The 26,462-nt window shown below is 46.3% G+C and overlaps 1 protein-coding gene across 4 annotated transcripts in view; it reads right to left on the reverse strand.

Annotated features, from left to right (window-relative positions):
* LOC106611902 (serine/threonine-protein phosphatase 2A 55 kDa regulatory subunit B gamma isoform) overlaps nucleotides 1-14,951 on the reverse strand; it is a 25,610-nt gene extending 10,659 nt beyond the window's left edge. The window contains exons 1-2 of one of the 4 annotated variants that reach the window (XM_045724012.2): nucleotides 14,131-14,951; nucleotides 9,651-9,800 (exon numbers count right to left, since the gene is read on the reverse strand). In XM_045724012.2, coding sequence (XP_045579968.1) covers nucleotides 9,651-9,732 — 82 coding nt within the window. In that variant the 5' untranslated portion in view covers nucleotides 9,733-9,800; nucleotides 14,131-14,951. The remainder of the gene's footprint in view (nucleotides 1-9,650; nucleotides 9,801-14,130) is intronic. The other 3 variants (XM_014212562.3, XM_045724013.2, XM_014212563.3) reach the window with 3 other exon arrangements.
* Between the last annotated feature and the right edge of the window lie 11,511 nt (nucleotides 14,952-26,462).

Here is a 26,462-nt window from a genome sequence, read left to right on the forward strand (position 1 = left end):
TCAATAATACAGTAGAAAAATCTATATACAGCATGTGCAAATGAAGTAGGATAAGAGAGGTAAGGCAATTAATAGGCCATGGTGACAAAGTAATTACAATATAGTAATTAAACACTGGAATGGTAGGATGTGTAGAGGATGAATGTGCAAGTAGAGATACTGGGGTGCAAAGGAGCAAGATAAATAAATAAATAAAGTATGGGGATGAGGTAGATTGGATGGGCTATTTACAGATGGGCTATGTACAGGTGCAGTGATCTGTGAGCTGCTCTGACAGCTGGTGCTTAAAGCTAGTGAGGTAGGTAAGAGTCTCCAGCTTTAGTGATTTTTGCAGTTCGTTCCAGTCATTGGCAGCAGAGAACTGGAAGGAGAGACAGCCAAAGGAAGAATTGGCTTTGGGGGTGACCAGTGAGATATACCTGCTGGAGCGTGTGATACGGGTGGGTGCTGCTATGGTGACCAGTGAGCTGAGATAAGGCTTTACCTAGCAGAAACTTGTAGATGACCTGGAGCCAGTGGGTTTGGCGACAGGTTTGAAGCGAGGGCCAGCCAACGATAGCGTACAGGTCGCAATGGTGGGTAGTATATGGGGCTTTGGTGACAAAACGGGTGGCACTGTGATAGACTGCATCCAATTTGTTGAGTAGAGTGTTGGAGGCTATTTTGTAAATGGCATTGCCAAAGTCGAGGATCGGTAGGATGGTCAGTTTTACGAGGGTATGTTTGGCAGCATGAGTGAAGGATGCTTTGTTGCGAAATAGGAAGCCGATTCTAGATTTAATTTTGGATTGGAGATGTTTAAATGTGAGTCTGGAAGGAGAGTTTACAGTTTAACCAGACACCTAGGTATTTGTAGATGTCCACATATTCTAAGTCAGAACCGTCCAGAGTAGTGATGCTGGACGGGCGGGCAGGTGCGGGCAGCGATCGGTTGAAAAGCATGCATTTAGTTTTACTTGCATTTAAGAGCAGTTGGAGGCCACGGAAGGAGAGTTGTATGGCATTGAAGCTCGTCTGGAGGTTAGTTAACACAGTATCCAAAGAAGGGCCAGAGGTATCCAGAATGGTGTCGTCTGCGTAGAGGTGGATCAAAGAATCACCAGCAGCAAGAGCGACATCATTGATGTGTACAGAGAAAAGAGTCGGCCCGAGAATTGAACCCTGTGGCACCCCCATAAAGACTGCCAGAGGTCCGGACAACAGGCCCTCCGATTTGACACACTGAACTCTATCAGAGAAGTAGTTGGTGAACCAGGCGAGGCAATCATTTGAGAAACCAAGGCTGTTGAGTCTGCCAATAAGAATGTTGTGATTGACAGAGTCTAAAACCTTAGCCAGGTCGATGAATATGGCTGCACAGTAATGTCTCTTATTGATGGCGGTTATGATATCGTTTAGGACCTTGAGCGTGGCTGAGGTGCACCCATGACCAGCTCTGAAACCAGATTGCATAGCGGAGAAGGTACGGTGGGATTCGAAATGGTCGGCAATCTGTTTGTTAACTTGGCTTTCAAAGACCTTAGAAAGGCAGGGTAGAATAGGCATAGGTCTGTAGCAGTTTGGGTCTAGAGTGTCTCCCCCTTTGAAGAGGGGGATGACCGCGGCAGCCTTCCAATCTATGGGAATCTCAGACGATAAGAAAGAGAGGTTGAACAGGCTAGTAATAGGGGTTGCAACAATTGCGGCAGATAATTTTAGAAAGAGAGGGTCCAGATTGTCTAGCCCGGCTGATTTGTACGGGTACAGATTTTGCAGCTCTTTCAGAACATCAACTATCTGGATTTGGGTGAAGGAGAAGTGGGGGAGGCTTGGGCGAGTTTCTGTGGGGGGTGCAGGGCTGTTGATTGGGGTAGGGGTAGCCAGTTGGAAAGCATGGCCAACCGTAGAAAAAGACTTATTGAAATTCTCAATTATAGTGGATTTATCGGTGGTGACAGTGTTTCCTAGCCTCAGTGCAGTAGGCAGCTGGGAGGAGGTGCTCTTATTCTCCATGGACTTTACAGTGTCCCAGAACCTTTTTGAGTTTGTGCTACAGGATGCAAATTTCTGCTTGGAAAAGCTATCCTTAGCTTTCCTAACTGCCTGTGTATATTTGTTCCTAACTTCCCTGAAAAGTTGCATATCACGGGGGCTGTTCAATGCTATTAGGAGGTCTGCTTATAAACTGTGATTAAAGCATTACCAAATAGATTAGTAACCATTAGTAAAGTGTGAATAAACCATGGTATTGATAATGATAACAGGAAGAAGTGGAGATGTGGAGTGGCAAGTTAGATCCAGCCTTTGAACCCTGCTAAGATCTGGCCTTAAGGAGTGAATGATGGGAGGAGTGTCGTGTCTTTGGGGTACCATTAAACTGAAGACATGTTTATCAATTAACTCCCTGTAATTATTATCACGCGATTAAACTGATTAATCGTTTAATTGTAATTAACTAGGAGATCGGGGCACCAAGGAAAATATTCAGATTACAAAGTTATAATTTTCCTAATATAACTTTCCTATATTATAACATTATATATTATATTCTATTATAGTATAGGCCGATTATCTTCTGGTTTAAATGGTGTATTTTACCTCGCGTCCAGTCTCATTCCAAACGTCGTAAATTGTTGTATCTGCACGAACCCAGCCTTTACTAAGTCATCCATACATCAATTGTCTTAAAATCATTTATTTACTAAACTAAGTAATTCACAGAAAGTATACACACAGTAATTATCATCACAAAGAATTGGTAGAGTAATGTGCCCTAGTGGGCTAAAACAGGCATGGCTGGTGTCTTGTTAACAATGGGTCATAAACTGTTCAGCTGAGGAGGTACACAGAGTTCATTAATATTAACAATTGACAATTGAACGCTCACTCATTCGGGAACAATTGCAATCAATATATATTTACGCTCAGTGTGTTGTCGGGATCCTTGTTGGAGCGTCGTTCCGTTGGAGAGTTCTCTCGCTCTCTCTCTCTCTCTCTCTCCTCTCTCTCTCTCGGTTAGAATGGATCTTTCAAAGCGACATTCATTAATGTCGTCATAGAATGGATGTTTCGTTGGTCTTCGCGTTCAATGATATAATTTACTTAGCTGCAGACTAATAATTAATATCAAAGACTTGTTCTTATTCTGTCAGCATCAATAGTCTAAACGTTAACCACGTGGTATAGTTCACTTTCAGTAGAGTACTTGGATGGTCAAACCTATTGGCCAACTCGCAATGGAGTGGAGGCCGGGTCTGAAGAAAGTAGATCAGGCTATGGTTTTATAGTGAACATGTCACATGACACCTGGTCCTGTCTGTGTCCCTGGGGGCGTGCCGATGACTGAGTTAAGCTTGGTACAGAAATATAATTCTATCACATTAACATCAGTACATAGCATCTCAATGTATTACAAATAGCTTTATCCTTATTAATACATTCTATACAACCATGTGGATACAAGTCTCAAGGCTGAGGCAATTATATAAACCGTTTTATGGTAATATGGCTATATTGTCTCTTCTGAGTATCACAAAATTGTACCAAGCGGACCAGTTCGTAGCTGGATTCTTCACCAATCTTCCATACCTTCTCCAGAACCTAAATGTCATTCGGTTCCCCAATTCTGTCAGTTGGAAGAATTTCCTGTGTCTCTCTATGGGCCATGTGGCAAGAGATTCTCCTCTTAGAGTTTTTACAACCCTTTCACACAGGGCCTGGGTGGGGGAAGGTAGGTTGGGGGATGGTGCAAGGGGGGAAGGGGTCAACTGTCCTCCCTGTACTCAAAGAGGCCAACGTCATGACAGGAGGGAGACAATAATTTGTGCTGAGTCTCTCTCTCTATCTCTAAGAGGGGACTGGGCAGGGTATTTCCCGTGCAGGTGTTGCCATGGCAACATGTTGAAGTGGTCTGGCCCTATAAGTAGCAGTCTGGTTGGTGAGGCAGGCAGCAGCAGTCTGGTTGGTGAGGCAGGCAGCAGCAGTCTGGTTGGTGAGGCAGGCATTAGCAGTCTGGTTGGTGAGGCAGGTAGCAGCAGTCTGGTTGGTGAGGCAGGCAGAGCAGTCTGGTTGGTGAGGCAGGCAGTAGCAGTCTGGTTGGTGAGGCAGGTAGCAGCAGTCTGGTTGGTGAGGCAGGCAGAGCAGTCTGGTTGGTGAGGCAGGCAGAGCAGTCTGGTTGCTGAGGCAGGCAGTAGCAGTCTGGTTGGTGAGACAGGCAGCAGCAGTCTGGTTGGGGTGGCAGGCAGTAGCAGTCTGGTTGCTGAGGCAGGCAGAGGAGTCTGGTTGGTGAGGCAGGCAGTAGCAGTCTGGTTGGTGAGGCAGGCAGTAGCAGTCTGGTTGGTGAGGCAGGCAGAGCAGTCTGGTTGGTGAGGCAGGCAGTAGCAGTCTGGTTGGTGAGGCAGGCAGTAGCAGTCTGGTTGGTGAGGCAGGCAGTAGCAGTCTGGTTGGTGAGGCAGGCAGCAGCAGTCTGGTTGGTGAGGCAGGCAGTAGCAGCAGAAGAAGGAATCATAGATCTGGGGGAAATAATGGGCCTGCCTCGCCCACAAACATCCCAAATTAAAGGTGTGTTCAGTTCGCTTGAACGTTTGCTACGTTACAGAATGGTTTGTCCTGAAACATTCCCCAAAACGTTCTTGTACGTTCTTGAACAGTACAGTGGCTTGCGAATGTATTCACCCCCTTGGCATTTTTCATATTTTGTTGCCTTACAACCTGGAATTAAAATAGATTTTGGGGGGGTTTGTATCATTTGATTTACACAACATGCCTACTACTTTGAAGATGCAAAATATTTTTTATTGTGAAACAAACAAGAAATAAGACAAAAAACAGAAAACTTGAGTTTGCAGTCAATACTTTGTAGAGCCACCTTTGGCAGCAATTACAGCTGCAAGTCTCTTGGGGTATGTCTCTATAAGCTTGGCACATCTAGCCACTGGGATTTTTGCCCATTCTTCAAGGCAAAACTGCTGCAGCTCCTTCAAGTTGGATGGGTTCCGCGGGTGTACAGCAATCTTTAAGTCATACCACAGATTCTCAATTGGATTGAGGTCTGGTCTTTGACTAGGCCATTCTAAGACATTTAAATGTTTCCCCTTAAACCACTTGAGTGTTGCTTTAGCAGTATGCTTAGGGTCATTGTCCTGCTGGAAGGTGAACCTCTGTCCCAGTCTTAAATCCCTGGAAGATTGAAACAGGTTTCCCTCAAGAATTTCCCTGTATTTAGTGCCATCCATCATTCCTTCAATTCTAACCAGTTTGATGCTGATGCTGCCACCACCATGCTTCACTGTGGGGATATTGTTCTCAGGGTGATGAGAGATGTTGGGTTTGCGCCAGACATAGCGTTTTCCTTGATGGCCAAAAAGCTCAATTTTAGTCTCATCTGACCAGAGTACCTTCTTTGATATGTTTGGGGAGTCTCCCACATGCCTTTTGGCGAACAGCAAACGTGTTTGCTTATTCTTTTCTTTAAGCAATGGCTTTTTTCTGGCCACTCTTCTGCAAAACCCAGTACTGTGGAGTGTATGGCTTAAAGTGGTCCTATGGACAGATACTCCAATCTCCACTGTGGAGATTGGAGCTGGGTTAAAGCTCCACTGTGGAGCTTTAACCCAGCTCCTTCAGGGTTATCTTTGGTCTCTTTGTTTCCTCTCTGATTAATTCCTTCCTTGCCTGGTCCGTGAGTTTTGGTGGGCGGCCCTCTCTTGGCAGGTTTGTTGTGATACCATATTCTTTCCATTTTTTAATAATGGATTTAATGGTGCTCTGTGGGATGTTCAAAGTTTCTGATACTTTTTTTATAACCCAACCCTGATCTGTACTTCTCCACAACTTTGTCCCTGACCTGTTTGGAGAGCTCCTTAGTCTTCATGGGGCCGCATGCTTGGTGTTGCCCCTTGCTTAGTGGTGTTGCAGACTCTGTATATACTGAGATCATGTGACAGATCATGTGACACTTAGATTGCGCACAGGTAGACTTTATTTAACTAATTATGTGACTTCTGAAGGTAATTGGTTGCACCAGATCTTATTTAGGTGCTTCATAGCAAAGGGGGTGAATGCATATGCACGCACCAATTTTCCTTTTTTTTTTTTATTTATATATATATATATATATATATATATATATAATTCTTTGAAAGAAGTAAAAAAAAATTAAAAATCACATCTCCAATTTGGACTATTTTGTGTATGTCCATTACATCAAATAAAAATCGATTTAAATTACAGGTTGTAATGCAACAAAATAGGAAAAACGCCAAGGGGGATGAATACTTTTGCAAGGTACTGTATGTTTCCTCCCATTTGGTGGTTGTGGCGAGGTGTGGCTTGAAGCAATGAGTGGCGTATTTAAAAGGACAGTGACCATGCTGACAGCGTTCCCCAAACCACAACCCAACCCCTCCACGTTTTTCAACTAGTCGTTCAGTACAGCACTGTTTCTGCCGCCACGGACACACGCTAAACACACAATCCTCACAGTACATACACACCCATATATTTCAGAGCTCACACATAAAGGCACACACACACACACACACACACACACACACACACACACACACACACACACACACACACACACACACACACACACACACACACACACACACACACACAAAGCTCAGCGTCACCAGAGACAAGACATACATACAGTAGCGAAATGGAATATGGAGCACATTCTCTCCTCTCAGTACTGGGACACACATCAACAACCCTATGGAAGTCTACTGTACTGTAGCAGCACAATTGGTCCGTACAGCGATAGCCTCCCCATGCAGAGTCCATATACCAGCTCTATGGTGCAGTGGGAAGCAGAGTGGATGTGTCCTAGTGCCATAGCAAGCCTGGTCTCCCATTACAGTACCAACAGGACTGACCAGAGATAGGTACACTGGTCTGGCTGACCGGCTCACTACCTAACTACAGAGAACCAGTCTGACCGGCTCACTACCTAACTACAGAGAACCAGTCTAAATGACTCACTACCTAACTACAGAGAACCAGTCTGACCGGCTCATTATCTAACTACAGAGAACCAGTCTGACCGGCTAACTACCTAACTACAGAGAACCAGTCTGACCGGCTAACTACCTAACTACAGAGAACCAGTCTGAATGACTCACTACCTAACTACAGAGAACCAGTCTGAATGACTCACTACCTAACTACAGAGAACCAGTCTGAATGACTCACTACCTAACTACAGAGAACCAGTCTGAATGACTCACTACCTAACTACAGAGAACCGGTCTGAATGACTCACTACCTAACTACAGAGAACCAGTCTGAATGACTCACTACCTAACTACAGAGAACCAGTCTGAATGACTCACTACCTAACTACAGAGAACCAGTCTGAATGACTCACTACCTAACTACAGAGAACCGGTCTGAATGACTCACTACCTAACTACAGAGAACCAGTCTGAATGACTCACTACCTAAATACAGAGAACCAGTCTGAATGACTCACTACCTAACTACAGAGAACCAGTCTGAATGACTCACTACCTAACTACAGAGAACCAGTCTGAATGACTCACTACCTAACTACAGAGAACCAGTCTGAATGACTCACTACCTAACTACAGAGAACCAGTCTGAGCACATATACACGAGGCATCAGGCATGCACGCACGCGTTGTCCACATACACACACATACATGCACGTACACACACACACACACACACACCACACACACACGTCCTTCACAAACGAACAAAAAAAAACACACACACAGGGAAGTCTGTCCATCCCACACTTATCTTGTCACCCAGAACCAAATCATGAGACTATTCACACACCAACACATACAGTAAAACACATACACACACACACAAACTGCTTGTGGGCTGATAAGGAGGGTGGGGGTGTCCTACTGTTCCAATTATAACCATCTCTGGTCTGGGTAAACATTGCTGCCAATATCACTCTCTTAACAGCATGGACAAATTAACACCTAACAGGGGACGTGTGTGTGTGTGGGTGGGTATATTGGGGTTGGGCTGTGTGTGTACATGTGTCTGTGCACACACTCAATTACCCTCCTAAAAAAAAGGGACAGAAATCAGGGAAAATTGACCCATTCCCCATGTTGGGTGTGTGTCAGAAGGTTTTCAGGGAGGACAGCAGATAAGTGATCTGAGCGTAACACCGCAGGGTGAACCCAATACTCCAGAACACACAACAATGGAGCTAAACTACTGGGAACAAAATGATTACACAATCTATGAGTGAGTGAGTGAGTGAGTGAGTGAGTGAGTGAGTGAGTGAGTGAGTGAGTGAGTGAGTGAGTGAGTGAGTGAGTGAGTGAGTGAGTGAGTGAGTGAGTGAGTGAGTGAGTGAGTGAGTGAGTGAGTGAGTGAGTGAGTGAGTGAGTACCATACTATATGTGAACACTGCTCTGATATGTGATGTATACAGTATATATAACCCCTATACATTAAATCTATACCGTAAATCTACGGCGCTGACACCAGAGATAGTCATGTCCTACAGTACTGACACCAGAGATAGTCCTCTGTCCTACAGTACTGACCCTGGAGATAGTCCTCTGTCCTACAGCACTGACACTAGAGATAGTCCTCTGTCCTACAGTACTGACCCTAGAGATAGTTCTCTGTCCTACAGTACTGACCCTAGAGATAGTCCTCTGTCCTACAGTACTGACCCTAGAGATAGTCCTCTGTCCTACAGTACTGACCCTAGAGATAGTCCTCTGTTCTACAGTACTGACACTAGAGATAGTCCTCTGTCCTACAGCACTGACACTAGAGATAGTCCTCTGTCCTACAGTACTGACACTAGAGATAATCCTCTGTCCTACAGCACTGACACTAGAGATAGTCCTCTGTCCTACAGTACTGACACTAGAGATAGCCTCTGTCCTACAGCACTGACACCAGAGATAGTCATGTCCTACAGCACTGACACTAGAGATAGTCCTCTGTCCTACAGTACTGACACTAAAGATAGTCCTCTGTCCTACAGTACTGACCCTAGAGATAGTCCTCTGTCCTACAGTACTGACACTAAAGATAGTCCTCTGTCCTACAGTACTGACCCTAGAGATAGTCCTCTGTCCTACAGTACTGACCCTAGAGATAGTCCTCTGTCCTACAGCACTGACACTAGAGATAGTCCTCTGTCCTACAGCACTGACACTAGAGATAGCCCTCTGTTCTACAGCACTGACACTAGAGATAGTCCTCTGTCCTACAGCACTGACCCTAGAGATAGTCCTCTGTCCTACAGCACTGACACTAGAGATAATCCTCTGTCTTACAGCACTGACACTAGAGATAATCCTCTGTCTTACAGCACTGACACTAGAGATAATCCTCTGTCTTACAGCACTGACTCCAGTGACAATGAGTGTGTTTCTCAGACTTAAGTAGGACACGTCCTCTGTGAGACTGAAGTTGGTCTGGTCAAAGTCTATTTCAGGAAAGCGATGGCGCCACACACACAAACACAGAGAGAGAAAGAGACACTCACAGAGACAGATGCGCACAGAAACAGACACAGTCACACACACACACAAACAATCTATTCACACAGACAGACAGATAGACAGTCGCTCGCACACACACAGTGCCCTGGGTCTTGATAGATCTGAATAGGTGATTAAGTGAAAAGTACTTGATACTGTATAGTGTAAACACACCTTCAGTGTAAGAGGCAAACGGCTCGGGCTCCAGAGAGAGGGAAGTGATGTCGGAGCACAGGACCTGGATAGGGTTCAACATCCTGGGGGAGGAGTCCGGGAGAGGGGAGGAGGCGGGGCGGGCTCTTCAGGCTAAAGCCACGAGCAGCCCTGCAAGAGGGGGGCAGCAGGGTCTCAGTTACACTGCATCACAACCATCCAGAGGGATGCCACAGGGAGGGAGGGAAGGAGAGAGGAGGAGGTGGGGGGGGGGGGGGGGGGGGGGGGGGGGGGCTCTAAAGTGTCTAATTTCCTTCTTCTGCACTATAATGCAAGTAATGGTGGCATTGCTTTTACTGTAGTGACTGATTCAAACAAATCATGCATGTTGTCATGGTTTTAGGATCATTGGTAATATTATTATCGTTAACATGTCCATTTCATCGTCCTACCATCTCTGTCCAGGAACTCCTAGCCATAGGACAGGAGGGTTGTACAGGGAGGGGGAGAGAGAGGGGGAGGGGGACAGGACGGTTGTACAGGGAGGGGGAGTCTATAGGGCAGGAGGGGGGAGAGAGAGGGGGAGGGGGACAGGAGGAAATGGGTTAAATATCCTCCCCTCTTCTAGCCTAGGGCAGGAAACACTGGAGACTGGAGCGAGGCCTCAGTCTTGACATGGCTACAGATTCACTGCTGTGTGCACACACACACTTCATCAATAGCCAATGTAATGAGTAATATCAGGAGGGGAAGGAGGAATAGAGCAGGGGTGGATGGATGGATATGTAGATAGATGGAGGTGTGGAGAGATAGGTTGAGGTGGTGGGGATGGATGAAGGGGGGAGGGACTATGGGATTTGTTAATTCCTGTGTTTCTACAATCATTTCTATAACGCCATAGTATATTGTAAAAAGACACTGCACTCTCCTATCTTCAGCAACGGTTTTCAGAGACAAATCAGCACCATAACACAGGTCTAGGCAACATGTTTTGGGACTAGGTGAATGGCCCTGCTAATACGTCACACCTCTCTGCCAGGACCGGAGTTGCATGGTGTTGGTGGTGTGTACTCCCTCTGAATCATCGGGGACTCTGGCTGTGGTCTGATGGCATCATTTAATATGGCTACTGTTAGAGGGCGGGGCTAGCCTGTCAATCACCCAAGGCCACTCCCAACACGGCAAATGTATCTTCCTGTTCTGTTTCCATGGTGATGGACGGATGGTGATGTATGATGTATGGGAGACAGTGTGCATGCAATGGAACACACGTTCCACCCACACACACCCTTGTGAAAGACAATGTACAGTATTCAGTATCCATTGACACACACAGAAAGTATTTCAGACACACACACACACACACACACACACACACACACACACACACACACACACACACACACACTACTGTTTGAGACATTGTTAATACATACATACAAACAAATGATATAAACAACAGAAAATAGCACAGTGTGTAATGGATTATCTAGACAGGGTAATTCCGGGTACACAACCCCTTAACATTCTGGAATTGTAATCCTACCTCTGGGACCTGCTGCTGAACAATGTGGCTGTGTGAAAGTGGCCCAGTGTTCCAGCCAAATGAACAGTGTGGAGGTCAGATTAACAGGAATACAGAGGGAAATAGATTGGGATATTAATCCTGAATTCTGATACAGTGATGAAACTCAGACAACTACCTCCTCTGTTCTGACGCACGTCACTCGACAGTCAGCCGCCCACACACACTCAACAATAACCAGAGAGAGATTTCTGTTTTCATTTATTTCTGGTGTGTTTTAATTTCCGAGCAACAAAATTAATGAGTCACTTGTATATATGCATGTATGGTATGTATATGTACAGTACCCAGAGACAGTCACACACAACCACCTGCACACACACACAACCACCTGCCACACACACACACACACACACACACACACACACACACACACACACACACACACACACACACACACACACACACACACACACACACACACACACACTGCTCTTACGGTAAATGAGTGGCCTTGAACATTGTATCATGGTTACACAAGTTTGCAGAATGGGTTACACAACCACAGAGGGACAGAATGGGTTACACAACCACAGAGGGACAGAATGGGTTACACAACCACAGAGGGACAGAATGGGTTACACAACCACAGAGGGACAGAATCAGAAAATCTGTTTCTGGAGAGAGAGGAGAGATCAGAGCTGAAGGATAGAGGGATGACAGGAGAGAGAGAGGAGAGATCAGAGCTGAAGGATAGAGGGATGACAGGAGAGAGAGAGGAGAGATCAGAGCTGAAGGATAGAGGGATGACAGGAGAGAGAGAGGAGAGATCAGAGCTAAATGATAGAGGGATGACAGGAGAGAGAGAGGAGAGATCAGAGCTGAAGGATAGAGGGATGACAGGAGAGAGAGAGGAGAGATCAGAGCTAAATGATAGAGGGATGACAGGAGAGAGAGAGGAGAGATCAGAGCTAAATGATAGAGGGATGACAGGAGAGAGAGAGGAGAGATCAGAGCTGAAGGATAGAGGGATGACAGGAGAGAGAGAGGAGAGATCAGAGCTAAATGATAGAGGGATGACAGGAGAGAGAGAGGAGAGATCAGAGCTGAAGGATAGAGGGATGACAGGAGAGAGAGAGGAGAGGTCAGAGCTAAATGATAGAGGGATGACAGGAGAGAGAGAGGAGAGATCAGAGCTAAATGATAGAGGGATGACAGGAGAGAGAGAGGAGAGATCAGAGCTAAAGGATATATTTTTTAATTTATTTAACGTTTATTTAACTAGGCAAGTCAGTACTGCACTGACTAAAACTAACTGCACAGACTAACTGACAGTAACTGACAGCATTGACTGTACTGACTGTAACTGACTGTACTGACTGTACTGACTGCACTGACTGTACTGACTGCACTGACTGTACTGACTGCACTGACTGCACTGACTGTACTGACTGTAACTGACTGCACTGACTGTAACTGACTGCACTGACTGTACTGACTGCACTGACTGTACTGACTGTACTGACTGCACTGACTGTACTGACTGTAACTGACTGTACTGACTGCACTGACTGTACTGACTGCACTGACTGTACTGACTGTACTGACTGTAACTGACTGTAACTGACTGTACTGACTGTACTGACTGTACTGACTGTAACTGACTGTACTGACTGCACTGACTGCACTGACTGTACTGACTGTAACTGACTGTAACTGACTGTACTGACTGTACTGACTGTACTGACTGTAACTGACTGTACTGACTGCACTGACTGTTACTGACTGTACTGACTGTAACTGACTGTACTGACTGTACTGACTGTACTGACTGCACTGACTGTACTGACTGTACTGACTGTACTGACTGTAACTGACTGTACTGACTGCACTGACTGTACTGACTGCACTGACTGTACTGACTATAACGACAAACTGTAATGACTGTAACTGACTAACTGACTGCACTGACTAACTGACTGTACAGACTGTACAGACTAACTGACTGTACAGACTAACTGACTGTACAGACTAACTGACTGTACTGACTGTACTGACTAACTGACTGTAACTGACTAACTGACTGTGCAGACTGTACTGACTGACTGTACAGACTAACTGACTGTACCTGACTACTGACTAACTGACTGTACTGACTGTACTGACTAACTGACTGTAACTGACTAACTGACTGTGCAGACTGTACTGACTAACTGACTGTACAGACTAACTGACTGTACTGACTGTACTGACTAACTGACTGTACTGACTGTACTGACTAATTGACTGTAACTGACTAACTGACTGTGCAGACTGTACTGACTAACTGACTGTACAGACTAACTGACTGTACCTGACTGTACTGACTAACTGACTGTACTGACTAACTGACTGTACTGACTAACTGACTGTACTGACTAACTGACTGTACCTGACTGTACTGACTAACTGACTGTACCTGACTGTACTGACTAACTGACTGTACTGACTAACTGACTAACTGACTGTACTGACTAACTGACTGTACCTGATTGTACTGACTAACTGACTGTACTGACTAACTGACTAACTGACTGTACTGACTAACTGACTGTACCTGACTGTACTGACTAACTGACTGTACTGACTAACTGACTAACTGACTGTACTGACTAACTGACTGTACCTGATTGTACTGACTAACTGACTGTACTGACTAACTCCTTTAAAAGAATCTGGATCCTCTTATGTGAGATTATAGATCTACCCTATGAGCAAAGAGATTGAGAGAGAAAACACACACACATACTTTAAGTCATTTAGAAGACGCTCTCATCCAGAGCATTAAGGTTAAGTGCCTTGCTCAAGGGAACAGACAGCTTTTTGTTCACCTTGTCGGCTTGGGACTTGAACCAGCAACCTTTCAGTTACTGGCCCAACACTCTTAACTGCTATGTTACCTGCCGCCACACACACACAGCCCCTGTCCTCTCTTACCTTCAGTCACATAGTTGTGGTCTCGGAGGAAGCTGTGGTTCAGTGTTCGGGTGGTGTCAGTGTCCTCGCCCATCAGCAGGGGTGCGGTGTGTGCCCGTCCCGGGGGGGCAGCCTAGATCCGTGGGGGGGGGTCCCGGCCAGCTCAGCGTCCATACTGCCCAACGCCTCCTCAGCACAGGGGCGCAGAATGAAGCATTCTGGGACAGGGCCGACGATACGGATATGCAGGCAGAGCAGTGAATGACACACCAGCTCTTACACAAACATACACGTTCACTGACACACACACACACACACACACACACACACACACACACACACACACACACACACACACACACACACACACACACAGAGGTTGAGAGCAATGGATCTTCGTTTCTCCGTCGATGCTCCAAGCCGAGCCCCGGACTCAGTCAGTATCTGCAGTGCTGCTTCTCTTGCTGTGGTGCTCTCGCTCTCTCTCTCTCTCTCACACACACACACACACACACACACACACACACACACACACACACACACACACACACACACACACACCACACACACACACACACACACACACACACACACACAGACCTAACACATTAACACACACACATTAACACACACACACACAGCCCATTGCCTCTGGTCAGGTACTCCTCGAGAGAGCCTCCATGAAGACAGTCCTTCTCTCTCACAGCCGATGGAGTCCCTCTCTTTCGCTACCAGGCTGTTTTTCTGCTGCAGTGTCAGCTCTGGCGTATGAATGTGTGTGAAAGCGCGCGTGCGCGTATGTGTGTGTGTGTGTGTGAGGGAGGGAGAGAGAGAGAGTGGTAGCGAGAGAGGGGAATGGAGGGAGGGAGGAAGGGAGGGAAAGAGGGAGGTTCTATACTGCTGATGTGGTACGGGTGTGACACATCAGAATAGACTCCTCCCAGCTCAGCCAATCAGAGACCAACTGCAATCTGCATGACCACTGACTACAAATTATTAGAGACAAGAGGGAGAGGGAGAGGGAGAAAGAGAGAGAGAGAGAGAGAAAGAGTTATAAAGAGGGAGCGGGAATGGATGGATGGGAGAAAAAGAGAGGTGGGGGAGAAAATGGAGAGCAGACAGCAATGGAAGTGACAGTGACATTTGGTTTCATCTCTGCTTCTGGCCCACTGCCATTAGGTTTTAACCCCAAGCAGGGAACTAATAATAAGGCCTATTTATCAGCTCTAACCCCCAATCATCAGCTTTCACCACCATCTCAACCCCCTAAACACAGCTACAACCTACTCAACCAATGAAGCCCCCCATACATCATGAAACTAATAAAACCCACTGGATATGATAACTAAGAACCCACTATCTCACTGGAATAAAGACCTCCTCCGTTGCTGTCATTATTGAAAGAGATTGTGATATCTCACATCTAAAAATAGGACTACTTAATGTTAGATCCCTCACTTCAAAGGCAGTTATAGTCAATGAACTAATCACTGATCATAATCTTGATGTGATTGGCCTGACTGAAACATGGCTTAAGCCTGATGAATTTACTGTGTTGAATGAGGCCTCACCTCCTGGTTACACTAGTGACCATATCCCCTGCACATCCCGCAAAGGCGGAGGTGTTGCTAACATTTATGATAGCAAATTTAAATTTACAAAAAAAAGGCCTCCTGGGCCACATACAGCGTTCCTCAGTGAGTTCCCTGAATTCCTTTTGGACCTTGTAGTCATGACAGATAATATTGTAATTTTTGGTGACTTTAATATTCACATGGAAAAGTCCACAGACCCATTCCAAAAGGCTTTCCGAGCCACCATGTTGGGTTTTGTCCAACATGTCTCCGGACCTACTCACTGCCACGGTCATACTCTGGACCTAGTTTTGTCCCGTGGAATAAATGTTGTGGGTCTTAATGTTTTTCCTCATAATCCTGGACTATTGGACCACCATTTTATTACGTTTGCAATTGCAACAAATAATCTGCTCAGACCCCAACCAAGGATCATCAAAAGCTGTGCTATAAATTCTCAGACAACCCAAAGATTCCTAGATGCCCTTCCAGACTCCCTCCACCTACCCAAGGAGATCAGAGTACAAAAATAAGTTAACCACCTAACTGAGGAACTCAATTTAACCTTGCATAATACCCTAGATGCTGTCGCAACCATGAAAACAAAAAACATTTGTCATAAGGAACTAGCTCCCTGATATACAGAAAATGCCCGAGCTCTGAAGCAAGCTTCCAGAAAATTGGAACGGAAATGGCGCTACACAAAACTGGAAGTCTTCCGACTAGCTAGGAAAGACAGTACCGTGCAGTATCGAAGAGCCCTCATCCTGCTCGATCATCCTATTTTTCCAACTTAATTGAGGAAAATAAGAACAATCCAAAATTTATTTTTGATACTGTCGCAAAGCTAACTAAAAAAGCTGCATTCCCCAAGAGATGGCTCTCACTTCAGCAATAATGAATTCATGAACTTCTTTGACGAAAAGATCATGATTAGAAAGCAAATTACGGATTCCTCTTTAAATCTGCGTATTCCTCCAAAGCTCAGTTGTCCTGAGTCTGCACAACCCTGCCAGGACCTAGGATCAAGGGAGACACAAGTTTTTTAATACTATATCTCTTGACACATTGATGAAAATAATCATGGCCTCTAAACCTTCAAGCTGCATACTGGACCCTATTCCAACTAAACTACTGAAAGATCTGCTTCCTGTGCTTGGCCCTCCTATGTTGAACATAATAAACGGCTCTCTATCCACCGGATGTGTACCAAAATCACTAAAAGTGGCAGTAATAAAGCCTCTCTTGAAAAAGCAAAACCTTGACCCAGAAAATATAAAAAACTATCGGCCTATATCGAATCTCCCATTCCTCTGACAAATCAACTGTACATTTCGGTGTTCCTCAAGGCTCCGTTTTAGGACCACTATTGTTTTCACTATATATTTTACCTCTTGGTGATGTCATTCGGAAACATAATGTTGACTTTCACTGCTATGCGGATGACACACAGCTGTACATTTCGATGAAACATGGTGAAGCCCCAAAATTGCCCTCCCTGGAAGCCTGTGTTTCAGACATAAGGAAGTGGATGGCGGCAAATGTTCTACTTTTAAACTCGGACAAAACAGAGATGCTTGTTCTAGGTCCCAAGAAACAAAGAGATCTTCTGTTGAATCTGACAATTAATCTTGATGGTTGTACAGTCGTCTCAAATAAAACTGTGAAGGACCTCGGCGTTACTCTGGACCCTGATCTCTCTTTTGATGAACATATCAAGACTGTTTCAAGGACAGCTTTTTTCCATCTGCGTAACATTGTAAAAATCAGAAACGTTCTGTCTAAAAATTATGCAGAAAAATGAATCCATGCTTTTGTCACTTCTGGGTTAGACTACTGCAATGCTCTAATTTCCGGCTACCTGGATAAAGCACTAAATAAACTTCAGTTAGTGCTAAACACGGCTGCTAGAATCTTGACTAGAACCAAAAAATGTGATAGCCTCTCTACACTGGCTTCCTGTTTAGGTAAGTGCTGATTTCAAGGTTTTACTGCTAACCTACAAAGCATTACATGGGCTTGCTCCTACCTATCTTTCTGATTTGGTCCTGCCGTACATACCTACACGTACGCTATGGTCACAAGACGCAGGCCTCCTTACAGTCCCTATAATTTCTAAGCAAACAGCTGGAGGCAGGGCTTTCTCCTATAGAGCTCCATTTTATGGAATGGTCTGCCTATCCATGTGAGAGACGCAGACTCGGTCTCGACCTTTAAGTCTTTATTGAATACTCATCTCTTCAGTAGGTCCTATGATTGAGTGTAGTCTGGCCCAGGAGTGTGAAGGTGAACGGAAAGTCACTGGAGCAACAAACCGCCCTTGCTGTCTCTGCCTGGTCGGTTCCCCTCTCTCCACTGGGATTCTCTGCCTTAAACCTTATTACAGGGTCTGAGTCACTGGCTTACTGGTGCTCTTCCATGCCGTCCCTAGGAGGGGTGCGCCACTTGAGTGGGTTGAGTCACTGACGTAATCTTCCTGTCCGGGTTGGCGCCCCCCCTTGGGTTTATGCTGTGGGGGAGATCTTCGTGGGCAGGATGGTAAGTTGGTGGTTGAAGATATCCCTCTAGTGGTGTGGGGGCTGTGCTTTGGCAAAGTGGGTGGGGTTATATCCTGCCTGTTTGGCCCTGTCCGGGGGTATCGTCAGACGGGGCCACAGTGTCTCCCGACCCCTCCTGTCTTAGCCTCCAGTATTTATGCTGCAATAGTTTGTGTCGGGGGGCTAGGGTCAGTCTGTTATATCTGGAGTATTTCTCCTGTCTTATCTGGTGTCCTGTGTGAATTTAAGTATGTTCTCTCTAATTCGCTTTCTTTTCTCTCTTTCTCTTTCTTTCTTTCTTTCTTTCTTTCTTTCTTTCTTTCTTTCTTTCTTTCTTTCTTTCTTTCTTTCTTTCTTTCTTTCTCTCTCTCTCTCTCTCTCTCTCTCTCTCTTGGAGGACCTGAGCCCTAGGACCATGCCTCAGGACTACCTGGCCTGATGACTCCTTGCTGTCCCCAGTCCACCTGGTCGTGCTGCTGCTCCAGTTTCAACTGTTCCGCCTGCGGCTATGGAACCCTGACCTGTTCACTAGACGTGCTACCTGTCCCAGACCTGCTGTTTTCAACTCTCTAGAGACAGCAGGAGCGGTAGAGATACTCTGAATGATTGGCTATGAAAAGCCAACTGACATTTACTCCTGCACCCTCTACAACCCCCCTAATTATTATTATTTGACCCTGCTGGTCATCTATGAACATTTGAACATCTTGGCCATGTTCTGTTATAATCCCCATCCGGCACAGCCAGAAGAGGACTGGCCACCCCTCATAGCCTGGTTCCTCTCTTGGTTTCTTCCTAGGTTCTGGCCTTTCTAGGGAGCTTTTCCTAGCCACCGTGTTTCTACACCAGCATTGCTTGCTGTTTTGGGGTTTTAGGCTGGGTTTCTATACAGCACTTTGCGACATCAACTGATGTAAGTAGGTCTTTATAAATACATTTGATTGACTACCATACAGTTTTGCCATCCCACTTAGACATCTTAATATCCCTGAGCAATATCTATCATCTCAAACACACACTTTTTTTTATATCCTTCCCACAATCCAGCTTGATCTTCATCCACCCCACCGCAGTATGTCCTTCAAGGGCTGCCATCCCTGACCCTGGCCGCAGACGAGAGGATTAGACCTCGGGCCTTGTATCCCATAGCGACACCGCCACTCAGCCATGAAGGCTTGCCCACAGACTGTGCCTGTTGCCTTGGCGATGCTGGAACGCAGCCACTAGGTTGGACCCAAGGCACAGAGCTCATCTCAATAGTCTGATGTGGTTTCCCCTCCCCTTCATCTGCACTGATCTGTAAAGGCAGAGGAGGTGACATCAACATGGTGGGACTATGTCTGCCGGGCATTCACTTCCACCACTCCAGTTGGTTCACGTCAGTACAGATTAAGGGAACAAGACAAGGAGAGGAAGACATTTTAGATATTGAGAAGCAGCCATGGTGTCCCAAACTACAGGGAACATACTCCCTAAGGGATAGATTGGTAAGGGGGATGGACGGATCAGAGGAAGAGCCAGTGAACAGATTGATGTTGTTGGAACCAGTCCAGACAGCACTGCCAAAGTTCAACCCTCAACTGAGACTCACTGAGGATTCATTAGAATCTCACATCACAAAAAGCATTATTCATAGACAGTCTACAGGTTGTATGTCCCTCGACAAATTCATTTCCTCACATAAAGCATACGCCATGATAACGGTCTAGCACTTGGTTCCCCAAACTCTGTCCTACCCTAGAACTACACAGCTGATTTAAATAATCAACGCTTGATGAGTTTGGGAAACCAGGTGCTAGACCGTTATCATGGCGTGGCTGCAGTGGAGCAGGTTGAGAGCTTCGAGTTCCTTGGAGTCCAAGCACACCAAGACAGTCGTGAAGAGGATATGACAAAATCTATTCCCCCTCAGGAGACTGAAAAGATTTGGCATGGGTCCTCAGATCCTCAAAAGGTTCTGCAGCTGCACCATCGAGAGCATCCTGACTGGTTGCATCACAGCCTGGTATGGCCACTGCTCGGCCTCTGACCGCAAGGCACTACAGAGGGTAGTGCAAATGGCCCAGTACATCACTGGGGCCAAGCTTCCTGCCATCCAGAACCTCTATACCAGGCGGCGTCAGAGGAAGGCCCTAAAAAATGTCAAAGACTCCAGCCACTCTGGTCATAGACTGTTCTCTCTGCTACCACACCTAATCAAATGGCTACCCAGGCTATTTGCATTGCCCCCTCCCCCTCTCTTTTACACCATTGCTACTCTCTTATCATCTATGCATAGTCACTTTAATAACTCTACCTTCATGTACATATTACCTCAACTAACCAGTGCCACTGCACATTGACTCTGTACCTGTATATAGTCTCGCTATCGTTATTTTACTGCTGTTCTTTAATTACTTGTTACTTTTATTTATTATTCTTATCCGTATTTTTTTAACTGCATTGTTGGTTAGGGGCTCGTAAGTAAGCATTTCACTGTAAGGTTGTATTTGGTGCATGTGACTAATACAATTTGATTTGAAACCCTGGTTGAGCAATATATTTTATCTTGATCATCAAACGGTTGAATCAGAGAGCCTGAATCTGTGGGTGAAGTTCTTAGTGACCCGGTGCTCTTCCCTCATCCAATCCCCACTCCAGAACACTCTGCTCCACTCATCCACAGAGTTGCCTAGCAACCCACAGAGCCACTCAGAATACACATGTAATGATGGGGCGGTGAGTCGAAGCAGGTGAAACATTTTAATAAAACAACAAAACCAAGAACACGACACTAACATAAGGCAGAACGCCGATACACAAGAACAATACCAACTGGTGAGTGGACCTGGGAAAGTGACATATAAAGGGGAGGAAATGAAGGTAGTAGAGTCCAGGAGTGAATCATAATGATTCACAGGTGTGCGTAATGATGTATCCCAGGGCCGGTGGTTAACACTCTGGTGATGTCTTACGCCGGAGGGGAGGCGCAGGAGCAGATGTGACAACACAGGAACTTCAGAGCGCTAGAATAATGAATCCCCACTCTATCCCGGCATTCCTCTTCCCAACCGGAAGCACATTCACTGTATTTATATCTCCATCCATCTTTTTCACAAAGGGGAATATGTTACACCCCTTCCATGCACACTGGGTTGATGTGGGTTATATATCACATAGATAAATCCACAGTTGTGTGAGGACAGTGATAGAATGCTCTGGTATTTAGAATGCTGTACGGTAAAAGATGGTTCTGAATCACGTCGTCAAAATCCATATTTCAACAGACACAAAAGGGCTTACGAGACAGACGCCAGTGATGAAAGATTTTTAAATATATTTTTTGTATTTTTCCCCAATTCTGATCTTGTCTCGTCGCTGCAACTCCCCAACGGGCTCGGGAGAGTAGGTCGAGTCATGCGTCCTCCTAAACGTGACCCGCCAAACCACACTTCTTAACACCCGCCCACTTCACCCAGAAGCCAGCCTCACCAATGTGTCGGAAGAAACACTGTTCAACTGACAACTGAGGTTACCCAGCAGGCGCCCAGCCCGCCACAAGGAGTCGCTAGAGTGCGATGAGCCAAGTAAAGCCCTCCCCTAACCCGGACGACGCTGGGCCAATTTTTCGCCGCCCGACCGAACTCCCATTTGCGGCAAGTTGTGATACAGCCCGGATCGAACCCAGGTCTGTAGTGACGCCTCTAGCACTGCAATGCAGTGCCTTAGACCGCTGTGCCACTTGGGGGGCCAGTGATGAAAGTTTTAAACCAGCATCCGCTAACACTATTAGCACATGGAGTGCCACAGTACAGTCTGGTAGATCAATAAACATGCTGCCTTCAGCTACAGACAGCACTGTAATCCCCTAAAGGCAGGATTCAGTACAATCAGTAATGGCAACCTAAATGAAAACATGGCCCCTGGGGACCAGACAATAGAGCAGATTACGAGCAGCCTTGGGCGACAAACCTCTAACCCCCACTGTTGGCAGTCTGTCTCGCTCTCCGACACACACGGGATGTATGTACAGTACACACATGCACCAAAACACACATCTGAGGGGTGATAATTCCATTGAATCCATAACCCCCTACTGAGTTAGATTTTATTACATATTTTAGGGGGGGGGGGGGGGGAAGGGAATCTTGGGCAGGGGAGAGGCAGCAGAATAGTTTTCTGGAGAATTGAACAAGTAGCCTTAGGAAGAGAAGACACCAAGTGTAACAACATATATAAAACAGTTATAGTTGGATCAGAAATGGAGATGGGTAACTGGGTACATAGTCAGTTACAGTGTAACTGCACAATACAGTACAAGGCCATTCCCACATACTGAAGTTCATCGATGCCGAAAACCACCCCATTTACTGTATGTCATGAAAATGTCTGACAATATTTAGGTGACACAGCCACGGCATGTGTCGGCATAACTGTTCATTTGTTTCCTTTCCCTGGGGGGCAAAGCTGCTTATATTTTCAGGGGCTGAAAGGGGATTACATACACCACACCAAAATATACACACCAAAAAATACACTGTGTACAACACATTGAATAAGCAGTGATATAACTTATTGGTGAAATTGTAAAGAGACATTGTATACACAGAGTGTACAAAACATTAAGGACACCTGCTCTTTCCATGACAGACTGACCAGGTCTGTCATGGACTGACCACTTCAATCAGTGTAGATGAAGGGAAGGAAACAGGTTAAAGAAGGATTTTTAAGCCTTGAGACAATTGAGACATGGATTGCGTATGTGTGCCATTCAGAGGGTGAATGAGCAAGACAAAATATTTAAGCACCTTTGAACAGGGTATGGTAGTAGATGCTAGGCGCACTGGCTTGAGTGTGTCAAGAACTGCAATGCTGCTGGATTTTTCACGCTCAACAGTTCACCGTGTGTATCAAGAATGGTCCAGCACCCAAAGGACATCCAGTCAACTGCGGGAAGCATTGGAGTCAACATAGGCCAGCATCCCTATGGAACGCTTTTGACACCTTGTAGTCCATGCCCGACGAATTGATGCCGTTCTGAGGACAAAAGGGGGGTGCAACTCAATATTAGGAAGGTGTTCCTAATGTTTTCTACACTCGATGTATAGACACATACCAAAATATATCACCAGAAAACACAGCAAAGTCTCAAACACTCCTATACGCACAGAGCAAAGCTACAACACCACTCTCTCTAGCCCCCACACAAACAAACATGAATGACAAGATCAACCTCCTCCTCAATACACACACAAAACCCAGTGACCTAACTCACACCCGGTGTACACAAACATCCAACACCTGGGCGTGCACACACAGCGATTCCTCTCCCTCTGTGCTCTCTGAGGGCTGAGAGGTGTTCTAACACTAAAGCCCTGGGTCTGAGGTCTGAAATGGAACAGTTAAACCCCACAGACCTTGGGGGAGGGGAGAGGTCAGAGAATGTAATGTTTCAATGAACAAATCATGGCCTCAGTAGCATGGGGAAAACGACCATCCAGAAAGTTACCCCGTATTCTGGTGTGTGTGTGTGCGTGTATGTGTGTGTGAGTGAGAGAAATAGAGAGGGATAAAGAGACAGAAAGAAGACAAAGCGAGAAAGAGAGATACTAATCAAGAATACCTGTTCACAGTATACATTTTAGTCATTTGCAGACACTTATCCAGAGCGACTTACAAATTAGCGCATTAATCTTAAAATAGCTTGGTGGGACAACCACATACCACAGTCATAGTAAGTACATTTTTCTTTAAATCAGAAAACTCAAAGCTAGTAAGGGGGAAAAGTCAAGTGCAAGTGTTAGCTCACGAATGGCATGGGGGGGGGGGGGGGGGGGGGAACAAGCCTACGGAGCAGCAAGAGGAACAGCCCCTCACTACCTTCAGGCTACGCTCAAACCCTACACCCCAACCGAAGCACTCCATTCTGAAACCTCTGGTCTCTTGGGCCTCCCACCCCTACGGGAGGGCAGCTCCCGCTCAGCCCAGTCCAAACTCTTCTCTGTCCTGTCACCCCAATGGTGGAACCATCTTGCCCGTAAGCTAGGACAGCAGAGTCCCTGGCGGTATTCCAAAAACATCTGAAACCCTAGCTCTCCCGCTTACTAGCAGTGACTTTGCTGATAGCTACTTTGAGGAAAAATGTACCTACTATGACTGTGATATGTGGTTGTCCCACCTAACTATCTTAAGATAAACGCACTAACTGTAAATTGCTCTGGATAATGCCTAAAATGTAGTGGAATGTGCGGAGCAGCGAGGTGAAATTGGAGAACTTGGGAAGGTTGAACACCAGCGGGCTGCAGCGTTCTGGATAATTTGCTGGGTTTTATGGCACAAGCTGGGAGCCCAGCCAACAGAGAGTTGCAGCAGTCCAGACGAGAGATGACAAGTGCCTGGATTAGGACCTGCGCCGCTTCCTGTGTGAGGTAGGGTCGTACTCCACAGATGTTGTAGAGCATGAACCTGCAGGAGCTCGTCACTGCATTGATATTTGCAGAGATCGACAAGGTGATGTCAAGGGTCACGCCAAGGTTCTTCGCACTCTGGGAGGGGGACACAGTGGAGTTCTCAACTGTGATGGTGAGGTCTTGGAGCAGGCAGGCCTTCCCCTGGAGGAAGAGCAACTCTGTCTTGTCGAGGTTGAGCTTGAGCTGGTGATGTGCAGACACTCAGCCCTGAGAGGGTGGAGAGGAACTGATGGTTCACGGTGTCAAAGGCAGTGGATAGATCTAGGAGGATGAAACTGAGGAGAGTCAGCTTTGGGGGTGCTGTGAGCTTCCGTGTCACAGAGAAGAGCAGTCTCGGTTGAGTGACCTGTCTTGAAGTCTGACTGGTTAGGGTCAAGAAGATCATTCTGAGATAGTAAGAGAGTTGGTCAGAAACAGCGCGCTCAAGTGTTTTGGAAAGAAAATAAAGGGATTTGTTTGTTTTGACATCAGAGTAGTCAAGTGGTCATTTCTCGAGGAGGGGAGTGACTCGGGCCATTTTGTAGTCAGAGGGGACAGATCAAATGTAATCTCACTAGTTGCAGGATTTAATCTGGAGAGAGGGGAGAAAGAGGCCAAAGCGTAGGGTAGTTCTATGTGAGAGACCAGTGGACTCAATAGGCTGAGTGAATGAGGAGTGGATGCCCTCCACCTTCTTTTCAAAGTGGTTGACAGAGTCGTCCACAGAGAGGGAAGAGGGAAGGGTGGAGGATTAAGGAGGGAGGAGAAGGTGGAAAATAGTTTCCAAGGGTTAGAGGCAGAAGCTTGAAATGTTCAGTGATAGAAGTTGCTTCAGCAGTGGATACAGAGGAAGAGAAGGAGGGAGTGAAAGGATGATAACTTCAGGATGACCTTTCCTCCATTTCCGCAGCCTCATTCTGTCAGCTCGCAGAGGGACACAGTCAGGGAGCAGGAGGGGAGGGCCGAGAGGTAAGGGGACAGTGCAAGTCATAGGACGCGGAAAGGGAGGAGAGTAGGGTCGAAGAGGCAAAATCAGGAGACAGAAGGGAGGAGGATTCAGCAGAAGGGAGAGATGATATGATAGAAGAGGAGAGTAATGGGAGAGAGAGAGAGAGAGCGAAGATTGCGATGGCGCATGACCATCTGGGCAGGGGTTGAGTGGGTAGGGTTGGAGGAAAGGGAGACAGAAAAAATGAACTAAATAGTGATCAGAGACCTGGAGGGGGGTTGCAGTGAGATTAGTGGGAGAACAGAGACATGGAGGGGGGTTGCAGTGAGATTAGTAGGAGAACAGAGACCTGGAGGGGGGTTGCAGTGAGATTAGTGGGAGAACAGAGACCTGGAGGGGGGTTGCAGTGAGATTAGTAGGAGAACAGAGACCTGGAGGGGGGTTGCAGTGAGATTAGTGGGAGAACAGAGACCTGGAGGGGGGTTACAGTGAGATTAGTAGGAGAACAGAGACCTGGAGGGGGGTTGCAGTGAGATTAGTAGGAGAACAGAGACCTGGAGGGGGGTTGCAGTGAGATTAGTGGGAGAACAGAGACCTGGAGGGGGGTTGCAGTGAGATTAGTAGGAGAACAGAGACCTGGAGGGGGGTTGCAGTGAGATTAGTAGGAGAACAGAGACCTGGAGGGGGGTTGCAATGAGATTAGTAGGAAAACAGCCTCTAGTAATGATGAGGTCAAGCATTTTGCCTGTCTTGTGTGTGGGAGGGGACTGGGAAAGGGTGAGGTCAAAAGAGGAGAGGAGGGAGGGGAAAGAGAGAGTTGGAAAGAAATCAAGAGCAGTGAGCCATCGTCAGGAAATGAGCCTAT

This window comes from Salmo salar, chromosome 09 (assembly GCF_965601325.2).
Source record: "Salmo salar chromosome 09, fSalSal1, whole genome shotgun sequence".
NCBI lineage: Eukaryota > Metazoa > Chordata > Actinopteri > Salmoniformes > Salmonidae > Salmo > Salmo salar.